The sequence below is a fragment of the Macaca thibetana genome, chromosome 15 (assembly GCF_024542745.1).
Source record: "Macaca thibetana thibetana isolate TM-01 chromosome 15, ASM2454274v1, whole genome shotgun sequence".
NCBI classification, from domain to species: domain Eukaryota; kingdom Metazoa; phylum Chordata; class Mammalia; order Primates; family Cercopithecidae; genus Macaca; species Macaca thibetana.
In genome coordinates this window covers 27309381-27332991 of record NC_065592.1, presented here as the reverse complement: position 1 = coordinate 27332991, position 23611 = coordinate 27309381, and the positions used below count along the sequence as shown (strand labels likewise).

Genomic DNA, 23611 nt, shown 5'->3' with positions numbered 1-23611 from the left:
AGTAAGACTGCCAGTAAGCTCTAGGGTGCTTCTGACTTCCACACTCCTAGACACAAATCAACAATGCCCTGAGAAGGAAGAGTGGCTGAGAATGCAGGACTCACTTCAAAGTATTTCCCTTCTTCCTGGGGGCTCTTGGACTCTCAAGCCTTGGATGACAGGGTTGCAAAAGTTTTTAATAAAAAAAAAAAAAAAATAAATAAAAAATTAAATTTTATTATAAAAAAAAAAAAAAAAAAAAAAAAAAAAAATAAAATAAATTAAAAAATAAATTATAAAAAAAAAAAAAAAAAAAAAAAAAAAAAAAAAAATCTCCAATTGTTTTAAACAGACTTTTTATTTATTTTTTTAAACAGCTTTTACAGTCCTCAGTGGCAGAGTTAGTTTGTTCGACAAGGTACCTCATCATGGTTGGATGCCTGCATCATTAAAAAAATTCATTATGATGAAATATCCTTTAAACAAATAAAATTAGATTTTTTTTAAAGTTAATTGTGGCAAAAACAATTTAAAATGTACCTTTGTAACTCCTTTTAAGTGTACAGTTCAGTGGTGTTATATTTACATTATTGTGTAACATCTCTAGAACTTTTTCATCTTGCAAAATTGAAACTCTATACCCAGTGAACATTATATCACTATTTTCCCCTCCCTCTACCCTCTAGCAACCACTATTCTGTCTGTTTCCACGAGTTTGACATAATCACACAATTTACATACCTCTACATACCTCATATACGTCAAATCATAACAGTATTTGTCCTTTTGTAACTGGTTTATTGCACTTGGCACAACATCCTCAAGGTTCATCTACGTTGTGGCCTGTGATAGGATTTCCTTCATTTTTAAGGCTGAATAATATTCCATTATATGTATATATTACATTTTCATTTATCTATTTATCTGTTGATGAACATTTGGGCTGCTTCAACCTCTTGGCTATTGTGAATAGTGCTGCAATGAACATGAGTGTGCAAATATTTCTTCGATATCCTGCTTTCAATTCTTTTGGACACTTACCCATAAGTGGGATTGCTGGATCATATGTTAGCTCTAGTTTTAGTTTTTTAAGGAACTTCCACACTGTTTTGCATAGAGGTGGTACCATCTACATTCCCACCAGCGTTGCATAAGAGTTCCAATTTCTCCACAAGATCCCATCTTTAGAATATGCAGCAATTAACTAGGGGGTTTTCATTTTTGGTCTTGTTTGTACAAACAGTATTGTGTCAAAGTTTACACAGATTTCAAATTTCAGCCTAGACCTGGAAGAGTGCTGATAGAGGAGTGTTAAGAACATCAACCTGAATCAGCTCTAGAGATGGAGAGGGGTTGGCAGAAGCTACCCTAAAGGAGAGAACATGCTTGATGTGGCAATGAAGTTACCTGCCTGGATTCTGGGCGACCCTGGATATCTTCTCCTTTGCTAAGAAGTTAGCCTCTTTTTCTGCCTCAAAAACATTCTTCTCTTCCCTTACCTACTCCAAGGGTACAAGTGACTGGGGTATGCCTGTCACAGGTGAGGTGAGGCCAAGATGTGGGCACTAATTAAGGCCCATCAGATACGGTATAAATGTTATTTATTACCATGATTACTGTTTTGGAGATGGTCAGTGCTGTACATAGAAAGGGAGTTAAGTGCAGACTCTGAAGCCAGACTGTCTGGAATGAATCCAGGCTCCTCTAGCTACTATATATGTGATGTTGAACATATTTCTTAATTTCTCTGTGCCTCATCCATATCCATAAAATGGCAATGTTAATCCTTATCCATAAAATGGCAATATTAATGGCACCCACTGTTCAGAGTTCTTAGGATTAAATAAATTAATATTCGCTAGGTACTCAGTGCAAACTGTGGGCACACAGCATGTACTATGTAAGTGTTAGGTAAAATAAAGGTGGACCAAGCCTGGTAGCACCTAGTAAGTCCAGCTTCAGCTTTGCTGTGCTGAGTCGTGTAGGTGGTGTTCTTGTGTCCCTGGTTTGCTGGAGGACCTAGTTTTAGTGTATTTCAGGTGTCATTAAGCATCCCCGCTCCCTCGATGGGATAAGGGTGTGACTGTGGACTGTACATAGCATCTCGGTGAAAGTGTTAACGCACATCCCTGGGCGGAGAGGTAACTCTACTCAATGCGTTATAAGGGGACTCACACACCTCACGGACGGTGTAGGTTCTGTCTGCTCCTTGCATTTCAGTGGAGGTGCACAGAGCTCCGGGGGGCATCGGGGACCGCGGGCCCGGGAGGTGTAGCAGGGGGCGGTGCTGCACACTTCCTCGGACCATAGCGGGGATGGCGGGTTCCACACCTGTCGGGGCAGCAGAGACTGAGCTCGTGCGCGCGGAGGACCGGTTGCTCCAAACCTCCAGGGGCGGCGCGCCAGCCGCCGCGTGCGCGCGTGTGTGCAGCAGGAGGCTCGGTCTACACCTCCTCCGGGCAGCGACGACTGCAAGCTTGGTGCGTGCCGTAGGAGGTGTCGTTACACACTTCCTGTGGGTCTCGCCGACCACGGCGCGTTTCCGGTGCCGGCTGGAGCCCCAGGTCCGAGCCCCCGCCCCGCCCGCCGGCCCCGCCCCGGCCCGCCCGCGCCCCGCCCCCTGCCCGCCCGCCGCGCTCCGAGCCGGGCGCGCGGAGCTCGGGGCGCACGGAGCGGCGCGCGCCGGTCGGCCGAGCCAGGCTGGCGCCCCCGCCCCCCGCCCCGCGCCTCGGTCCGCCGCCCGCCGGGCGCCTTCCCCGCGCCTTTTGCCTTCGGTGCCCGCTCCTCCGGCCGCTTTCCTCCTGCCCTCGCGCCCCTCCGGCCCGCCCCGTCCAGCCCGGGCTGCCCGGCTCCCGCAGGCCCCCCCCGCCGCCCGCGTTCCTATGGACAGACGCACAGACACCTGCAGGTGGGTGAGAGCCCGCGCGCTGGGCGGGGACGAGCGCGCCGACGCCGCGACCCAGGCGGGGAGCCCCTTTGTGTGGGGGGCGGCCGCGCAGGGGTCGACTCTGCTTCCCCGTCAGCGGCCGCGCGGTGACCCGGCTGAACCTTCCTTTTGTCTCCTCTCGGGGGAGCGAGGCCGGAGCGAGGGCAGGGACCCGGGCGGCCGCTCGTCGGCAGCGCCGGGCTTGGGGGTGCGAGGCGCAGAGACCCCCGGCGGCGGCTCCAGTCCGCCTGCCCCGGGCCGCCCCGCCGCCCGGCAGCTCGGGTCTCAGCGGCGGCTGCAGGCGCAGTGCGTGGGGCTGGCGCCCCTGCTTCTGCTCTTGGGTCTGTTGGAGGTGGGAAGGAGGGCGGGAAGGAGGAAGAAAAGGTCTGTCCTGTTAGTTTCCAAGTCTTGAGATGCTTATGGAGAAAGAGAGGTGGTTCAGGGCTCTGCCCCACTAGTTTCCCTCCTCGGGAGGCTCGCCGAGGTGCGTTTGGGGCGTGTGTGAAGGAACGTGCATGGCTTCGCTCCCTTATTTATTGTTTCTAACGGAGGAGGGCTTTCTCCAAAAGGCTCTTCCGTCCCCCACCCCCATCTGAGGCTGCGCACAGTGATTTGTGTTTGTTATCAAATATATCGAGAAATGTATTCCCCTGGGTAGGAGGAGGTTGGACTGAGCAACGTCAAACCAAAATCAAAGAATGTTTTTGGTTCCCTCAAGTCTTTTTTTTTTTTTTTTTCTTTAAGGTTTTAGATGGAGACTTTAAAAAATGAACATGGCTGTGATTTTTACAATTATGTATATTTAGTGTGTGTGTGTGTGTGTGTGTGTGTGTGTGTGTTGAAGTTTAGGAGTAAAGTTTTGTTTTTTCCCGTACTTGTTAGGATTCGCAAGACGGAATCCTCTCCCGACGAAATAAACAGTTAACAAGCCAGTCAGGTAGTGACAGCTTGCATGGTGGAGGTTAAATTGGAGTGGAATAAACAATGATCTAGCTTTCCGTTCAGGCTGAAGCCTTTATTTCTACTGATTTAAGATATGAGATCTTTCACAACCCATGAAATCATAAATGTCAGAATTGAGTTTTCCCCCTAGGATTGTGCTTTTCCTATTTTATCCTATGTATATAACCCAGCGATTCGGTTGTGCATGGATATGGATACCGTGTTTTGAAAAATACGGTAGGGTAATGTTTCTGATTTGTCTTATTTGATTAGCTAGCTAAGTTTCTTCATTAACGGTTGCTGTGTATTTGTAGATATTCAAATGATAAACGAGGTTGAATAAGCACCCAGAAAATAAATTTTACAGATTCAGATTTTTAATATGCAGGTATGGATTTATAACTGTATTAATCGCAATCTACTGCTCAGTTCTGGAAACTCTTTTTTGCCCCCCGTGTGAGAATTTATATTGACAAACTTAAGTCTGACAGTTACCCAGGAAATTAAAAAAACGAAGAAGCAGTTTTGGGGGCCATGCATACAATTATATAGACAGTCATATGTAGAAAATGGAGGTTTTCCTAAAAAAACAAAAAGCATTATCATCTAAACTTGAAGGAAAAACGTGGAAAATTATGTATTATTTAAATTTTCATTAAGGTTTAAAATTTAGAAAACTGTACAATTTAATGCACTTTTTTAAAGACAAACTGATTTTTGTCATTATAAAAAGTTTAGTATGCTTAAAATAGTGGTTTTTTTCTAGGAGAAAAATTTATTCTAGATTCTTGCCCCAGTTAAACAGATTAATATTATTGCACGCCTAATACTGTAAATGCCTGGAGTGTACATTTATACACACATTACTTAAAACCTAGCAGTGATCAAGCCAATCCCTTTTAGTTGACAAAATTTTACTGGTTTCTGCTTTGACTTCCAGTCTGCATTAGGTAAATGAATTTAAATTCTGCACAGAGGCACAGAGCTCAGTATGTGGCTCTGGTAGGCCCTTGACTAGCGTTCCTTGTCCCTCTCCATTCATAGTAATAGCCCAAAGAGGAGAGGTACTGAAATTTGATCAGGCTTTATCGCGAATCCAGGAATGGAGTTCTAGACCACTCTCAGAATTTCAGCACTTAGGTATACATACTCTTCCTTAGCTCTTTAAAGTATTAAAAAAAGATAAGCTAATAATTGAATTGCTTATTTATATATTTACAAGGCTGTCAGTGGTAGTGATAAGATTTAACAAAGAGTCACTGTGTAACTAAGCATTAACAGAGTGTGGCCTGTACTGAGAATTGTTTTGGCAAAGTTGTAGTTGTGCCTAACTGTTTTCTGAGATCATCAGTGTAGTCTTTATGTGGGCTGGCTAAAACATAACACCCTAGTTTTGTTTATGTTTTTGTGTGTTTTTTTGACTGATAAGTAGATACTAATTTTTTGTTTTTGTATGATTAGCAATAATATTTTAGTGTAATCAGAAGCATTCCAGAGAACCTTATGTATTTTCAACTGATTTCCTTTCTGGTAAGTTGGTGTTCAGGAAGGCATATAAATTATTTTTCATTTTTCATGTTTGAAATTTTTTGACTTGTTTTGACAAATACGTGCTACTTCCAGAAAATTTGAATTTGTATAAAACTGGATTTTTAAATATAGCTGACATTTACCAACTTCTCTTTTTAAAACAACACTAAGCCGTCCACAGTTAAATTTGATAGGCTTTAAAATCCATGGACTTTTCTAGCATTTTCCTGTTTATTGGTTATCAATGTGGTATCATTACAGGAAGCTTAAAATGGCCACTTTATGTTAACTAGAATGCTCAAATGACTAGTGTTTTCATTAGTAATAAATGGAAAGCTGAAAAGTAACAATTTTATTCTTTGTGATAGATCTGTGACTTTCAAGTCTTTTTTTCACATTTTTTTGTAGCCTAGTGGGGAAGCAGGTCCCGCTGTGAGAGGTGTGGACAGTGACCTCTCGTTCCAGCCGTTATCATCATCCTGCATTGTTTAACAACAGCACCAACCCCATGCTGCTTGCCGAAAATGCAGATTTCATTCTTGGATTAATATTCTGGTACCAGATGTATGAGGCTGGCTCTAAAGAAGCTTTTTCTCTTAAGTACTGTCAAAAATAGAGAAGCTGAAGATTGGAGAGAAGCCATTTATTTTGAACAGTTTATTTTCTGACAGTTTGTGTTTGTAAAGAAACCTGCTCATAATATTTACTTCAGAGATCTCCATAGTTGCCTGAGGAAGCCCCACAGGTTTCTTTTCCTTTAAAAAAGTTTCCATTGAGCTTAACTCTTACGTGATACTTCTTGACTTTGCTTCTGATTAGTTGATTTATGGACTTTATTTACTAGCATGATTGGAGAATTCTTTTGCTAGACTGAAATTGCACTCTGCCTGTGCTCTGGTCCGTTTCCTAGGTAACAAATGCACTGCATAGATTCCATAATGAGGACTGTGGTTGGCTAGTTACTGTGTAAATTCTGTTGTTTGGTAAAGCTTAGTCTCAAATTCAAATAAAGGTCAAGAAACCAAAAGTACTGAAAATGCAAATTTTTGAATTTGATTTTGTATCCAATGCCAACAACGTTTAATAGGCTTTTCTGGAGAAAGGCAAATTATGCAGCCGTATTCAAGTTTGTTTTGCAAAGTCTTACACTTAAAACAGTTGGAGAGCTTTTTCACCATTAGTGTTCATACTGGTAATACTAATGGCTCTAGTGACAAAGAAGATGTATTTCAGAAACGTATTATCACACTTGAAAATAATATATAGAAAGCAAAGAATCCTTGTCTAGGACAACTGTGATATTGTTATACTGAAAGGAAGTAACTATGTATCAAAAGAGAAATTATACAACTTTGACATGAGATATAACATTGTGTTTTTTAGAGATGTGGTCATAACTCTGTCACCCACGCTGGAATACAGTGGTGCAACCATAGCTTACTGCGTCTTCAAACTCCTGGGCTCAAGGGATCACATCTCAGCCTCCCAAGTAGCTGGAACTACAGGCATGTGCCATCACACTCAGCTAATTTTTCTTATTTTTTGTAGAGATGGGGTCTTGCGGTGTTGCCCAGGCTGGTCTTGAACTCCTGGACTCAAATGATCGTCCTGCCTTGGCCTCCCAGGTGCTAGGATTATAGGTGTGAACCATCACGTCCAACCATAACTTTAAAAAAGTTTAAGAAGATGTTAAAACGTTGAAGCAATGTTTAAAAACGTTAAAAATCTTACCATAAAATGCTGAATTTCTGTTCTAGCTTTTTTTCTTCTCTGCATGAACTTTGGCCAACCTAGCACCAGGGAGCAAGTCCCCCCTTGGTTGCTGCAAGTTAGAGAATAGCTTTCTCCTCCACCTTACTCTCCTCTGGAAATCTGTGGCCTCTTTAGCTCGAGACATAGGACAAAAACTAGTATGTGTGGAATGGCTAGTGATTATTAGCTGTTTTTTTTGTTTGTTTGTTTGTTGTTGTTTTTTTCCTTAAGAAACCTGCAAAGAACCAAAGTTCCATTAAAACCTACTGGAAATATATTTTCACTTGAGGCCTGAAAAATGTTTTTTGTTAATCATCAAGGAATTCATTAACTAAACATTAAAATAAAATACAACTCTTTTTAATTCTAAATAATTATCCAAAGTTGCTTCCATTGCTTTCCCTTGCTTTGCTGGGTTGTTTTTAGATGATTCATTTACTCTTTGGTTAACTTTCATTTCACGCATAGGATACATCTTGCTTGACTTCTCTTTTTATTCTTGGTTTTCTTCAAAACTGATATTACTTTAACCTTTTCTGTCCTTTTTTAATTGCAAATATTATATCCTTTCAGTTTTTTCTTATATTTTCCTCTGGAAATACTAATTATTTAAAAAATATTTTCCTTGTGTGATTTAAGGCATTATCACCATGTATCAAAAGCTCTACCGTTTTTTCTATTATAGGACTTCGTATTTATGGGATGGAGTTGACAATATGTGTGAATTCTTAACCAGCTAGGACTACTTCCTCCTCTCAGCTTGTATTAATTTGTGAGGGCTGCCATAACAAAGAATCACAGGCTGGTTGTCTTAAACAACAAAAATTTATTTTCTGACAATTCTGGAGGCTAGAAGTATAAGATCAAAGTGTTGGCAGGGTTGGGTTCTTCTAAAGCGCCTCTCTTGGCTGATGGATAGCTGTCTTCCTAAGGTGTCTTCGTTTGGTTTTCCCTCTGTGTATGTGTATGTCCTAATTTTCTCTTAAGAACATCACTTATATTGGATTAGGACCCACACATGTGACTTCATTTTACCTTAATTACCTCTATTCCAGGCCTTACTTCCCCTATAAGTCACACTTCTGAGGTACCAGGGTTTAGGATGTGAACAGATGAATTCGAGAGGAATACAGTTCATCCCGTAACACAGTCCACCCCTCTGCCTACTGCCTTTCACCCATATGTACCTACCTCCCTACATATGTACATACATACCTCACTCCACTTGTGGAATTTTGTAGCGGTTTCATCTTTTATGTCTTTTTTACTCTGTTGTCAATTTGTCACTTGAGTCCCAGGCCGAAATACATAGCAGTATGATCAGCTCTATATATAGTCATTAAGAATAGATAAAGGCTTTTTGCTTTTTCGCTCTTCGTATTCATTGTTTTTAAATGCTTTATTTTGAATGACTTAAAGTACAAAATCCTTTTTTTTTTTTTTTTGAGACAGGATCTTTTTCTGTTGCCCAGGATGGAGTGCAGTAATGTGATCACAGCTCACTGCAGCCTCAACCTCCTGGGCTCAAGCAGTCCTCTCACCTCAGCCTTCTGAGTAGCTGGGATCACAGGTGCACGCCCAGCACCCAGCTAACTTTTTTTTTTTTTTGTAGAGATGAGCCTGTGTGGCTCAGATTGGTCTTGAACTCCTGGGCTCATGATATCCTCCTATCTGGGCCTCCCTAAGTGCTGGGATTACAGGCCTGAGTTACTGTGCCTGGCCAAAATTCTTAATAGTTGTTTTGGAATACTAGAGAATATTATTGTGGCCAAATTCAGTGGAAGCACTAATGCTGTTTTCTTCTGAGTTCTGAGGACCTGTTTCTTTTGGTGCCTTTTTTTTTTTTTTTTTTTTTTTTTTCAGCTATTCATCTTGCTGCTCTCATGGTAAGTTATGCATTATTTGGTCTTTTCACACATGTCTGATGATTCCTGAATCTAATACCTAGTCAGGGCTTTCCTCCTGAAATGCACATCTTTGTGTCCTACTATGACTGGATATATTCACTTAATTTTCCACAAACATTTCACATTCAACATGCCCCAGACTTACTGTCCTCTTCAAATCTGTGTCTTTTCTTTTATTCCCTAGCTGAGTGAGTTGGTACCACCTTCCATCCATTTTCCCAGTCCAGAAATTTAGGAGTTATCTCTGATTCCTTCTTTATTCTTAATCCCATTTTCCATACATAATCAAGCCCCTGGGTCAGTCAGTTCTTGTTCCCCTAGTTTTCTCAATTCTGTCTGTTTGCCACATGCGAATCGTGCTACTGTGTTACCTTTGCGTTAGTCTTAGTTTTACAGTTAAGTGTATTCAGTGTGCAACAGAAGTCCTTATGGTAAGGCTTCTGTAATCATTTAGTAGTCTGAAGTTCACTGAATTCTTATAAGTGGCTCATGTGAAATGTATCCCTTGCCTTTCATATTTAACACTGTTTATCTGTGGCTTTTATAGTTCAAGGTCACTTTGACTGAATAAAAATACTTGACTCACATTTTTTTCCCCCTCAAGTATCTTTAAAAATGTTACTCTCTTGCAGGAGTTGGCAAACTTTTTCTGTAAAAGACCAAATAATAATTATCTTAGGTTTTGTGGGTCATAGGTTTCCCAATTACTTAACTGTGCCATTGCATTGCAAAAGCAGCTCTAGATAGTGTGTAAATGCACTAGCATGACTATTCCAATAAAACTTAATTTACAGAACCAGGCAGTGGGCTGGATTTGGTCCATGGGCCTTAGTTTGCTGAGTCCTATTCTATTCTGGTAAAATGTGTTGTCAAACTCTAATACCAATATGATTTTCTTTCTTTAATTTTATCTTTTTGCCTAGATACCCAAGGGCTTTTTCTTCATCTTTAAAGCCAATAATTTTACTAGAATGTCTGTTAGCCATTCCCTGTTAATTCTCCTAGATACATAGTGTTTTTTATTACATTGGCTCAAATGTTTTTTCATATTTTCATCAATTATAGTTTTTTAGTAGTGTTCCATTATTTTCGTTTTCTCTCTTTTGGGCCTCCTGTTATATGTATGTTGGATCTTCTTATATCTATACCTTAATATTATTCTTACTTTTTATATTTGCTTTATTTTTTTCTATTTTATGCTTTAGTGCCTTCAGTGTATCTTCTGTGGTATCTATGTCTCTCTCTCTTTTTTTTTGAGACCGTCTCACTGTCACCTAGGCTGGAGTGCTGTGTCACCATTGTGGTTTACTGCAGTGTCAACATCTCTGGACTCAGGTGATCCTCCCAGTTTAGCCCCAGGTAGCTGGGACTACAGATGTGCATCACCATGCCCTACTAATTTTTGTATTTTTTGTAGAGACAGGGTTTCACCGTGTCGCCCAGGCTGGTCTCAAACTCATGGGCTCGAATGATCCACCTGCCTCGGCCTCCCAAAATGCTGGGATTACAGACATGAGCCACTGGACCTATCTATCAAGTTTAGTGTTCTTGCTAGTTTTCACTTCCTTTCTGAGTTTTTTCTTTCCTGTTCTGTCATGCACTTTGTCATTTCTTATTGTACATCCTCTTGTTATCTGGCAAGATTCGTTTTTTAGTTTTTCAATTTCTGATCTATGCTGTTCTTCCATAGCTTCTATCATTTAAAAATTTTTCCCCTTTTTCTTGTTTTTCTTTTTGAGACAGGGCCTTTCTCTGTCATCCAAGGTTCAAGGAATTCACCCACCTCAGCTTCCCAAGTAGCTAGGACTATGGATGTGTGCCATCACTACCAGCTGAATTTTTTTTGTGTGTGTGTAAAGATGGGTTTCACTGTGTTGCCCAGCCTGGTCTTGAACTCTTGGGCTCGTGATCCTCCTGCCTTGGTCTCCCAAAGTGCTGAGATTACAGGCATGAGGCACTGTCCCTGGCTATTTTCTTAATTTCTCTTATTCATTTTGAAATATGTTACAGTTCTCATCTTTTTTCTTACTGTACTTTTTAATTGTTCTCTCTTGGTCATATTTAAATTAGATGGTCTTACCTGTACTTTTGGAGAAGCTTTCTGTGATGGAGGTGGAAATTGGCAAATATAGTTTTCCTGCTTTTATGGTTTGAAGATTTTCTCCTTTGTTGCTTAGCTGGAGTATTTTAAAAATATGGCCACTCAATTAAAATAAAAATGAGGTGCCATTGTACACTCACTAGAATGGCTAGATGAGAAAAATAAAAAATACCAAGTATGAGGATGTAGAGTAGCTGAAATTCTCCTGCTCTGCTGTTCGAAGTGTAAATTGGAATGGAAATGTAAAGTGGTACAGCAATTTGGAAAGCTCTATGGCTGTATCTACTAAAGCTGGACATATGCTGCAAATCTGTGACTCAGTAGTTCTACTCTATGATCCATACTCCCCAAATATATGGACTAGAATGCTCATAGCACATTTGTCATTGCTTCAAACTGAAATCTGTCCAAATGGCCATCAGTCATTGTTGTTCCCTTCCACAGTGAGTCTGACTTTGGCTGTGTAACTTGCTCTGGCCAGTTGGACATTTGCAAGCATTGTGCAACACAAGCTTGATCAGTGCTTACGTCCTCCGGGGAATAATGTCCTGAGACCACTATATAGGGATGTCCGGGAGTAGGAGAGGTTACATGGAAGAGAATCGTGGTGCCCAGCCAATGACCAGTACTTACTGACAAACTTGTGAGTGAGGCCATCTTTGACCTTGTAGTTTAGCTGACCTTCCTTCCAGCTAAAAGTCGCCACATGAACAAGTCCAGGGAAAGCCAGAGGAGAAACTACCCAGAAAACATACAATTGTGAGAAACAAGAAATTGTTGTTTTAAGCCACTAAATTTTTAGGTGATTTGTTATACAGCAATATTAAACTGACTCAGATTGAATAAATACATCATGGTATATTTACACAACGGAATACTGTAGAGCAATGAGAATGATAAACAGTCTACAGCTGCATGCAGTAGTATGTGTGAATCTCACAGACATATGTTGAGCTAAAGAAGCCAGACAGAGCAGAGCTTACACTGTATGCCTGCATATATAGAAAGTCCTCAAGCAGGCAGAATCATTCTGTTCTGTTAGAAGCCAGAATAGGGGCTACCCTTGGGGGAGTATTGACGAGAACAGAGAAAGTAGAGGCTTCTGGGCTGCTGGAAAGGTTCTGTTTCTTGAACTGGTTGCTGGTTACATAAGTGGGTTCTGTTTGTGAAATTGTAAAATATTAGCAAGTTCACTTATTGCTGCCTTTTTCTGAGTGTATATTTCAATGTTGATGTGGCCTCCTCTGTGATGTTCTCTGAGATTAACCTTCTTTGGGTATCTCTTTCCTTTATTCCCACTCCTGCCTCTTTGTTTGATTTGGATTCTAGTCCACAGTGTTCTTCCTAAAGCCTCTTAGGTCCTCGTGGTCTTGCATTCTCCCCCAGAAACTCAGAAACTTTACTGGTTGTTCTTAGATACAATTTCACTTAAAAAGGATCCTCTCTTTTTGATGGTAATTTCTTCTTTCCCAGCTCTTAGAATCACTAGAACTCTCCTTTTTCTGCCTTCATCTGCTCAGTTGCTTATTCTGTGTAGGTTCTATTTTTGTGGGCGTTTTAGCCCTGCCTACTTATCTGGTGTCCATAGGACTGTCCTATCACCTGATATTGTTGAACATTTTGTCTTTTGTTATTGTTCACTTATTTTGTTATCCTCCTATCTGTGGGTGTTTTTATTTTTCCCGTGGAGATAATTGTAGGTCCACTTGCAGTTGTAAGATACAATACAGAGAGGTTCTTTGCATGCTTTGCTCAGCTTCCCCCAGTGGTAACATTTTGCAAAATTATAATGTTACAACCAGGATATTGACGGTTTATGGGCTGAGTAGTGTCCCTGCAAATTCGTATGTTGAAGCCCCAACCCTCCAGTACCTTAATGTAACTGTATTTAGAAGCTAGAGCATTTAAAAAGGTGATTAAGTTAGGATAAGGTTGTTGGAGTGGGCCCTAATATAATCCAGTGTGGTGTCCTTATAAGAGGAAATTTGGACACAAAAAGAGACATTAGGGACATGCACACAGGGGAAAAAACTCTGTAAAGGAAACAGCAAAGAGGAGGCCATCTGCAAGCCAAGGAGAGAGGCTTCAAAAGAAACCAAGCCTGCCAGCACTTTGATCTTAGAATTCTAGCCTCCAGAATGGTCAGAAAATAAACTTCTGTTGTTTCAGGCACCCAGTCTGTAGTATTTTGTTATGGCAGCCCTAGCAAATGAATACACTGACGTCGATAAAATCCACCACTCTTATTCAGATTTCCAGTTTCAGTGGTATTCACTTGTGTAGGTTCAATACAGTTTTATCACCTTTTTAGGTTTCTGTTTCTACCAGCCTCTCCACTGCCCCTCCCCCCACCATTTCTAACATATTCATATGATTAGATTTGAGTCTGTTGTCTTGCTTGCTTAGGAGTCCTTTATTTATTTTTAAGTAGGTTTTTTTTGTTATATTGGAAGACTTATTTTCCCAATTGGTCAAAGGGGACAAATACCATCAGGCAAGAAAGGGTAAGATATGCAATAATCTGATTAGTAATAGCTTTTCTAGTGTATCTGATTTATAGTGATAAGCCAATACATATTTGTTGCAGGGAGTTTAATTCTTTTCTAAATGACTAAGGTTGTTAACATTTTCATGACAATTCTGGTACAGTTATTGACTTTCTTTATCTGACATCTTCTGAAAACAAAGAGTTCTACATTAGTGAATTTACCATATAACTATAGTTTATCTCCTGGAGAAAACAAGATTAAAATCATTTTTAGTAAAGATGTTCTTTAAACATAGCTTAAGTAAAGGTGGCGGTTCAGTCGTTTTTAGAAATCTGCCAAAGGAATCCTTTTCTGGCATCTGGATGAACCCAAGCTGATACAGAGAAATTTTTCTTTTCCCTCCCTGGAAAATTTGCTTAAGTTTTTCAACTCTGAAGTTTTACAATAAATTTAGTCTAGTTTACTACAGCCAATTCAAGGAAGGATCAATCAATCCAACTTACAAATCCATAAAATTAACGGATTTACCAAAATCTTGTTTAAACAACCTTTGAAGATTCTTTTAAAGTTTCTTTTATGTTGGTGTAACTTACATAAAATGCATAAATTTTATGTGTAGAGTGATTTTTTCCCCCTTTTATTTTTAGTTGAGATGTAATGATTCTACATGTTTTTGGGATACAGAGTAATATTTCAATGTGTGTATACAATGTATAATGATCAAATTAGGGTAATTAGGACACCCATAACCTCAAACATTTTATTATTTATTTGTGTTGGGAACATTCAAAATCCTCTCTTCTGGCCTTTTGAAAATATGCAATAAATAGTAGTTAACCATATTCATCCTACAGTGCTACAGAACCAGAGCTCATTCCTATCTAGCAGTAATTTTCTATCTGTTAACTAGCCTCTATCCACTCCTCTCCCTTTGCTGTTCCCAGCCTCTAATACACACAGTTCTACTTTCTACTTCCATGAGCTCAAAAAAATTTACTCCCACATATGACTGAGAACATGTGGCATTTATCTTTCTGTGCCTGACTTATTTTGCTTAACATGATGTCCTCCAGGCTCATCCATGTTGTGGCAAATGGTGGGATTTCTTTCCTTTTTATGGTTGAATAGTATTCCATTGTGTATGTATACACCACATTTTCTTTATCCGTGAATTGACTGATGGACATTTGGTTGGACTCCATGTTTTAATTATTGTGAAAGTGCTACAATAAACTTGGTGGTGCAGATCATCTCTTTGATACACTGATTTCTTTGTTACACTGGTTTTCTTTTCTTTGGATAAACACTCAGTAGTGGGATTGCTGGATTACTGTGGTAGTTCTGTCTTTAGAAACTTCCATATGGTTTTCTATAGTAAATAGCCTTTGAAGATTTCTGTGAAATTTTAGCTGAAGGTACTCCCGTTCTACCTTCACGGCAGCATTTTAAGGAATGTTCTGTTTTAAAAGTTTGGGTCATATGATAGTGTAGTCTTAGAAATATTTTCCTTTTGAATTTTGTTAATGAATATGAATATATCCATTGAAAAGTATATATTCATAATAAAATTATTATTATTATTATTATTGAGACAGTCTCTCACTCTGTCGCCCAGCCTGGAATACAGTGGTGCGATCTCAGCTCCCTGCAACCTCTACCTCCTGGTTCAAGCGATTCTTGTGCCTCAGCCTTCTGAGTAGCTGGGATTACAGGTGTGCACCACCATGCCCAGCTAATTTTTGTATTTTTAGTAGAGATGGGGTTTCGCCAAGTCGGCCAGGCTGGTCTCGAACTCCTGACCTCAAGTGATCTGCCTGCCTTGGCCTCCGAAAGTGCTGGGATTACAGGCAAAACACCACGCCTGGCTTTACAAATTATTTTTTTGGTGTCAAAATTTATCCTATTAATTAACCTTAATACCATTTAATTTTTTTTCTTTTCTTTTTTTTTTTTTTTTTTAGAGATAAGGTCTCACTGTGTTGCCCAGGCTGGTCTCGAACACCTGGGCTTGAGCAGTCTTCCTGCCTTGACCTCCCAAAGTGCTGGGATTACACACATGAGCCACCGTGGTCAGCTTAGTATTATTTTTATTTGATGCTTTCCTGTTAATTATCAAATAGATATTTTACAGTTACTTTATTTAGTCATCTAAGAACATACTATTGGCTTGAGAAATAAGCATGTCCTTGCACATTACATAATAAACAATATTCTGTTGAATATAAAAAAATGTAGTTCTGTATAATATTTTTGAGAAAAACGGTGCACTGATAAAAAGGTTAGTTGGTTTGACCATGTGAAAGTTTAAACTTGGTTGGGCTTGGTGGCTCGCATTTGTAATCCCAGTATTTTGGAAGGCTGGGGCAGGAGGATTGCTTGATCCCCAGAGTTTCAAGATCAGCCTGGGCCACATAGGGAGACCCCCATCTCTAAAAAAAAAAAAAAAAAAAGCCCAGCATGGTTGCATGCACATGTGGTCCTGGCTACTTGGGAGGCTGAGGTGGGAGGCTGAAGTGGGAGGATCTCTTGAGCCTAGGAGGTTGAGACTGCAGTAAACTGTGATCATGCCACTGTACTCCAGTCTGGGTGACAGTGCCAAACCTTGTCTCCAAAACAAAAAAACTCAAAAAACTTTATTTTTAAAATAAAACAATGGCATTAAAAAGGAAGGAGCACACTTTGGGAAGCTGAGGTGAGAGGATTGTTTGAGATCAGGAGTTTGAGACCAGCCTGGGCAACACAGCAAGACCCTTGTCTCTACAGAAAAAAAAAAAAAAAAGAAAGAAAGAAAAATTAATCAGTCATGATGGCTCATGCCTATAGTCCCAGCTACTTGGGAGACTGAAGTGGAAGGATCACCTGAGCCCAGGAGTTCAAGACCATGGTGAGCTATAATGGCGCCGCTGCACTCTAGACTGGGCAACAGAGCAAGATCCTGTTTCTTGAAAAAACAAAATAAAACCAAGTTGAAAAGTGAGAACGCTGCCAAGAAGGCAGCCAACCAGGGCTGCAATGGAGAGTAACAAGGAAGGCCTCTTTCAGTCAAGTCTTCAATTGGTCTAAGAAGAAAATCTTCCATTTCAGATTTAAAAAATAAAGAGGAACCAACACCTTGCAGAGCTGGTAGCCAAGCATTTCAGGCAGAGAAAACTGTGGCATAGAGAGACAGGAAGGGCATGAGGTCACACAGCAGACTGCACAGAAGAGCCAAGATTCGAAACCCTAATGCTAGACCCCAACTCCCATCTATGGCTTCTAATAACTGTTCATTAGTGGGTCCAGCATGGGGGCTCACATGGAGCAGGCCCTACTAAAAATCACTCTTTCTTGAAAGAACAAACAAAAAGAAAATACTTGCAGCAATATGATAGACAAAGAGTTGATGTCTTTATGACCTTGTATTGTTTTATTTTCACGATTTACAAAAAAATAATAAAACCCTAATGAATAATAGATAAAATGAAGAGCCATTTATAGAAGAGAAATGTTTAGCCTCCATGATAATCACAGACAAAATACTATGGCAATCCAGAAGCTTTTTTTAAACACTATCAAATTAGCAAAAATATAAAGTGAAATAATACCCATTGTGTGGTAAGTAGAAAGGAGGAGGGGAGGAAGTTATTCTCAATGTATTGCTGATGGGAATATGGCATCCTTGTTTTCTTATAAAACTTTGAAGTATAATATACTTACAAAAGATGAACATATCAATGTGTATAGTTGATTAACTTACAAATTGAATACATGTGACTAGTACTCAAATAATAAACAAGACATTATTTATTCCTCGTGCTTTTCCCAGTATCTAACACAATTCCTCTGAAACAAAATAAATATCCTGACAGATTGCTGAGTCATAGGGTATATATGCTGAGCTTTAATGTGTTCTCCAAAGTAATTATATCAGTTTATACTGGCACCGACACCAGCGGTGTGTAAATGTTCTAGTTGTCCCGCTTTCCATGATTATCATTTTGAAAAGCAATTTGTCAGTATGTTAAGAGCCATAAATATATTTATACCAATTTATCTAGTAATTATAATTGAAAAGATAGAGATACATGCACAAAAACATTCAGTGAAGCAGTCTAAATTTTGTCTGCTGCAACCCCACACCATTTGTTGTCTGTGACTGCTTTTGTGCTGCAGTGGCAGAATTGAGTAGTTATGATAGAGATCCTGCAAAGCAGAAAATATTTACTATCTGACTTACTCCAGAAAAAGTTTGCTGACCCCTGCATTCGAGCATTATTTAGAATAGTAAAAGATTGGCAGTAACCAGTATGTCCATCAGTAGGGGAATTATTGGCTAAATCCTTGATAAAACTGGATCTAGCCGTTTACAATGATGATTATAGGGACTGTTTAACCAACAGATATTTAATGGGCATTCACCGTGTGTTAGGTACTTTTCTAGATATTAGGAAATCAGTAAAAACAAAATACTTGCCCTCATAGAGCTTAAATTTTAGTAGTGGAGATAGAGAAGAAACAAGTAAAATAACATGTAAAGGGTAAGTGCTAAGAAGGAAGAAGAAAAGCAGGAAAGAGGGATATGAAATATTTCAGGGTAAGGTCTTGACATTTTAGATTAGGGTTACCAAGGAATATTTCACAGAGAAAGTGACTTTTGAGTAAGGACTTAAAATAAGTAAGAGGGCTTGACATGCAGGTATCTGGGGGAAGAGCATTTGAGGCAAAGGGAATGGCAAGCACAAAGGGTCAGTTGGAAATGTGCCCTGATATGTTCTAGGAACAAGAATTTCAAGGGCTGGGTGGTTGCGGTGGCTAACTCCTTTAATCCCAGCACTTTGGCAGGCCAAGGCAGGAGGATCGCTTAAGCCCATGAGTTCGAGACCAACTGGGAAACAAGACCCCTTCTCTACAAAAAATTAAAAAAATTAGCCAAATGTGGTGGTGCATACCTGTAGTCCCAGCTACTAGGGAGGCTGAGGCTGCAATGAGCTGTGTTCATACCACTGCACTCCAGCTTGGGCAACAAAGCGAGACCCTGTCTCAAAGAAAAAAAAAAAAATCAAGGGCTACACTAGAGGGAAGGAGGGGAGAGCTTCAAGGGAAGAGAGTTGCAAGAGTTTGGACAGGTAATTGCTGGTGGTAGTGGGTAGGGCAGATCATGTAGAACCTTCTGGCAAAATGAAAAATCCCTATTAAAAATTGTTCAAGTAGGAAATAAAAAGAATTTTTCTTCTCCCATTTTCCCTCCTTCCCTGATCATGACTATCATGCAAAGCTATGCATAAGGAAAAGATTGGAAGAAAATACCCTAAAATGCTAACAGTGTTAATGTGCTGGGGTTATAAATTATATATATATTTGCCATACTTTCTATAATTTGGTTATATTTTATAGTAAAAAGCATAATTAAACACGAAGTATTTTGCATATTTCTGTCTTTTAATACCTTAGAAATCAAGTACTTAGGTCTTTCTCAAGTTGATTGTAACCTGACTTTATTGATGGTGGGCAACAGTGTCTTAAATCATCTAAGTAGTTGTTGGCTCTTTAATTATGTATTAATCTTTCAGGGTTTGAACCAGAAGGAACTGTAGAGATTATCTTTTTTTTTTTTTTTTTTTTTTTTGAGACAGAGTCTCACTCTGTCACCCAGGCTGGAGTGCAGTGGTGCGATCTTGGCTCACTGTAACCTCCACCTCCTGGGCTCAAGCAGTTCTCATGCCTGAGCCTCCCGAGTAGCTGGAATTACAGGTGCATGCCACTACCCCCAGCTAACTTTTGTATTTGGAGTAGAGACGGGGTTTCGCCATGTTGGCAAGGCGGGTCTCATGAGAACTCCGGACCTCAGGTGATCTGCTGGCCTCAGCCTCCCAAAGTGCTGGAATTACAGGCGTGAGCCACCATGCCCTGCCTTTTATCTATTAAAAATAGATTATCTATTTTTAATCCCCTTATTTTACAGATGGGGAAATGATCTGGAGAAATGAAGGAACTCTAGCTTCTAGTTCCTTTTCATTGTATGTTTCATCGCCATTTAATCAGGTTATCCAGCACTGGAGTGATTTTTGTGATTCATGATTTACCTAATCTTATCTTTATGATAAGATTATGACAAGAAAATCTTTGAAAATGATGAAATCTGAGTCTGTTTTGTGCAAATCTTCTCAGCGCCAAAACCACTATAGCAAATATGATGCCAATAATGAAATATTATATATATATGTATGTATGTATATGTATATATGTGTAGATGTCTATATATTTTTTATTTATACAAATTTATGGGGTACATGTAAAATTTTGTTACATGTGTATAATACGTAGTGATCAAGTCAGGGTATTTAACATGTCTGTTGCTGGAGTACAATACATTTTTGTTGAAGATCGTCACCCTACTCTGCCATCTAACATTGAATTTATTCCTTCTTATTCTATGTGTACCTTTTAAACCAGTTCTCTTCAACCTCCCCTTGGTCCCCTCACTCATCTTTCGCAGTCTCTGTTATCTGTCTTTCCATTCTCCACCTCCATGTGGTCAAAATTTTAGCTTCCATGTGTGAGAATATGTGATACTTCTTTTTTGTGCCTGGCTTATTTCACTTAAGATAATGACTTCCAGTTTCATCCATGTTGCTGAAAATGACATGATTTTATTCTTCCAATACTGAGTTCTTTAGGCTAGCACCCTGGTTAAGACCAGACTTTGGACTCAGACTGCCCGGTTTTGAATCCTGTTTCTCATCCTTATTAGTACATAACTTCTCAGTGTTTTAGTTTCTGCATATATAAAATGAGTATAATACTAAGTATATAGCCTATAGGGTTGTCATGAGGATTAGATGAATTCGTGTGGGTACAGTGCCAGGCACATTGGTTATATTATTACTGAGGCTTAAATATCTAGAAGAGAGTATATTTGAACACTAGATAGCAGAGAAAATTAAGCTTAACAAATCCTTGAATTGTATGGTGTAAAGTTTATATATGTCTCTATTTGACTTTGCAGGCAATGTAGTAATGTATTAAGAACATTTTAAAGCTAATTTTAATTAGCATAGTGGTTTCAAATTGTATGTTGTTGTAGCACTTCACAGATGGTTATCAAATTTTGTTGAAAAGGATATTTACTTTCATTTCATTTGGAGAAATCCTGTGATTTAGGTAAACGGCCTGAGTGGTTAGGTGATGAAAGGTGGGACAGGATGTGTGATGAAAGGCAAAGCATGGGGTCCAGGCAAAAGCATGGGGTCCAGGCAGCTGTAGGAAAGATTGCTTGTTTACTGGAGCAGGCAAGAACTTTGCTTTGTGAGTATATAGGTCAGGGCAATAAAAAGTTCGATTTAAACTGACAAACAGCAGTGAAGGGGGATCAAATAGAGAACAGAGAGTGAGCATGTACCCCTTTCCTTTGAAATGTGTCGCCAAATTCTAGCATTTGAGTGTCCCTTAATATCAAAGAGACAGAAGACCACTGAACTCATATAATGAATATAATTAAGAATGAACAAATTATTTGTTTCTATAATTTTTGAACTGCTGTAGGGTAAAGCTTTTGGTAAAATCTGAAGTATGGAGAAAAATGAAATTTTTTTTTTTTTTTTTTTTTTTTTTTTTTTGAGACGGAGTCTTGCTGTGTCACCCAGGCTGGAGTGCAGTGGCGCGATCTCGGCTCACTGCAAGCTCCGCCTCCCGGGTTTACGCCATTCTCCTGCCTCAGCCTCCGAGTAGCTGGGACTACAGGCGCCCGCCACCACGCCCGGCTAGTTTTTTGTATTTTTAGTAGAGACGGGGTTTCACCATGTTAGCCAGGATGGTCTCGATCTCCTGACTTCGTGATCCACCCGCCTCGGCCTCCCAAAGTACTGGGATTACAGGCTTGAGCCACCGCGCCCGGCCGAAAAATGAAATTTAACTTAGAGTACTGTGACAGTTTGTAAAAACAAATGTTAGAGGCCAGGTGCGGTGGCTCAGGCATATAATCCAAGCACTTTGGGAGGCCGAAGTGGGCGGATCACGAGGTCAGGAGATAGAGACCATCTTGGCTAACAGGGTGAAACCCCATCTCTACTAAAAATACAAAAAATTAGTCGGGCGTAGTGGCAGGCGCCTGTAATCCCACCTGTAATCCTGTTCGGGAGGCTGAGGTGGAAGAATGGCATGAACCCGGGACGCGGAGCTTGCAGTGAGCGGAGATCACGCCACTGCATTCCAGCCTCCGTGACAGAGCGAGACTCCGTCTCAAAACAAAACAAAGCAAAAAAACAAATGTTAGAATGTTTTTTCTTCATGATAATTAAGGATAATTTTATATGTGTAGTGTGTCCCTGATGTGTTACGTGTTTATACATGTTTGTGACTACTTGGGTACTTGGGGGTTGCACAAGTTTCTATTACTTTTTTTACTGGAAAAAATAGGGAATCTTTTTGCAGTGCTGATACTATTTTCTTAAGTATTAAAATTTCAGAGGTCTTTATGTGCTCAAACTGCTGCCTTTTTTTTTTTTTTTGGTAAACACAGCTGGATACATGCAGATATAGTCTGCAGTGTTTCTGCCACACTAGCTTTATTAGAAAGTTTTTGCCTTTTTTTGCCGAGTCATAGGTTGTAATTTAGGGTTTCTGTGGGCATATTAATTCTGAATAGAACCTGAGATTATGCTTAACTAGAAGTGTGTTAGGTTTGGTAGTGAGTTCATAACGGGACCCAGATACTTACATACTCCGTGGTCATTGCTGTTGTAGCAATTGTGGTATTTAATTGAACTTGGAATATTTCTAGGCCATTACATTAGACCTCTGAGAAAAATTTTCCAAGTGCAATTCAAAATTTATGATTTAGTTAATAGTTAAGCTAAGGACTTTTAGAAGTATTTGTGGGTAGAGGGAAGGAGGCCATACATTACAGAGACCCAGATGAAGCATGAAATTGTGACACTGAATTTGTCTTTCAATCCCAACTCTCTGCCGATGCGCTAGGCTGTGGTCCAAGGAGTGGCATATGACTCTCAAATAGCCCCTGTATCCTTTGCCAGTCACTTTTTTCACGGCTTAGGTTGATATGTCGTATGCATATAAGAGAATGTGTAGGAAAGATGTGTGAAATTGACTGAGTATTTTAGGTTTAGGTTTGTTTTTTTTCTTTTTTTAGGAGACAAGTTCTCTCTCTCATCCAGGGTGGAGTGCAGTGGTGCGATCACTGCTCACTGTAACCTCGAACTCCTGGGCTCAAGTTACTCTTTTGCTTTAGTCTCCTGAGTAGCTAGCATTATGGGCATGTGCCACTACGCCTGGTTAATTTTTTATTTTTTATAGAGATAGGGCCTCACAATGTTGCACAGGCTGGTTTTGAATTCCTGACCTCAAGTGATCCTCCTGTCTTGGACTCCCAAAGTGCTGGGATTATAGGCTTGAGCCACTGTGCCTGGCCAGTTTGGTTCTTTTGAATGGGAATTTTTGTTTTGTGTGATATCAATCAAACATCTATACCTATAAGATCAAAGTATAACCCTAAGATACTGTATCTGTTTTTCTTTCTTTCTTTTTTTAAGAGATGAGGTCTCATTGTATTTCCTAGGCTGGTCTTGACTTCCTGGGCTCAAGCAGTCCTCCTGCCTCAGCCTCCTGAACTGCTGAGATTATAAGCGAGATTCTATCTTTTAGCTTTATGCGGTAATTCTAAATATTTTTGTGGGTTTTTGACCCCTTTGAGAATTGGATAAAATCTTTGGACTCCTTTCTTATTCAATACATATCTATATATACAGCCTATAATTTTGTATACATTTTAGGAGATATGTGAACTCTCTTGATGCATTAGGCAAACAGTCTCTGTTTTGTGTATTTACATTTTAGCATATGACTTTCTTTTAAGAGTAGAAACCTTACAGGCTTGAAAAGGATTAGGAGTCTGAGCTTCTGAGCTTCCAGGGAAAATTTACTTTTTTGAGAAAGGAGAGATTAACGTGCTATTTTTCCATCAGAAATCCATTTAACTTGCTTTTTTGGA

General features: G+C 39.8%; 2 protein-coding genes across 3 annotated transcripts in view; one reads left to right on the top strand and one right to left on the bottom strand.

Annotated features, from left to right (window-relative positions):
• Positions 1–212: 212 nt before the first annotated feature.
• On the bottom strand, positions 213–7274 carry LOC126937271 (circumsporozoite protein-like). Its single transcript, XM_050760691.1, has 4 exons — positions 7236–7274; positions 2927–3248; positions 2159–2859; positions 213–419 (listed from the first exon to the last, which is right to left on the bottom strand). Exons 1-4 carry the CDS (start codon positions 7272–7274, stop codon positions 381–383), a joined length of 1101 nt encoding a protein of 366 aa, XP_050616648.1. The 3' UTR covers positions 213–380.
• The window catches only part of KIAA1958 (KIAA1958 ortholog), a 172329-nt gene continuing 151314 nt past the window's right edge, over positions 2597–23611 (top strand). Inside the window, exon 1 of one of the 2 annotated variants that reach the window (XM_050760992.1) lies at positions 2597–2887. The gene's annotated coding sequence lies outside the window, so the exon portion shown is untranslated. The remainder of the gene's footprint in view (positions 2888–23611) is intronic. The other variant, XM_050760993.1, reaches the window with a different exon arrangement.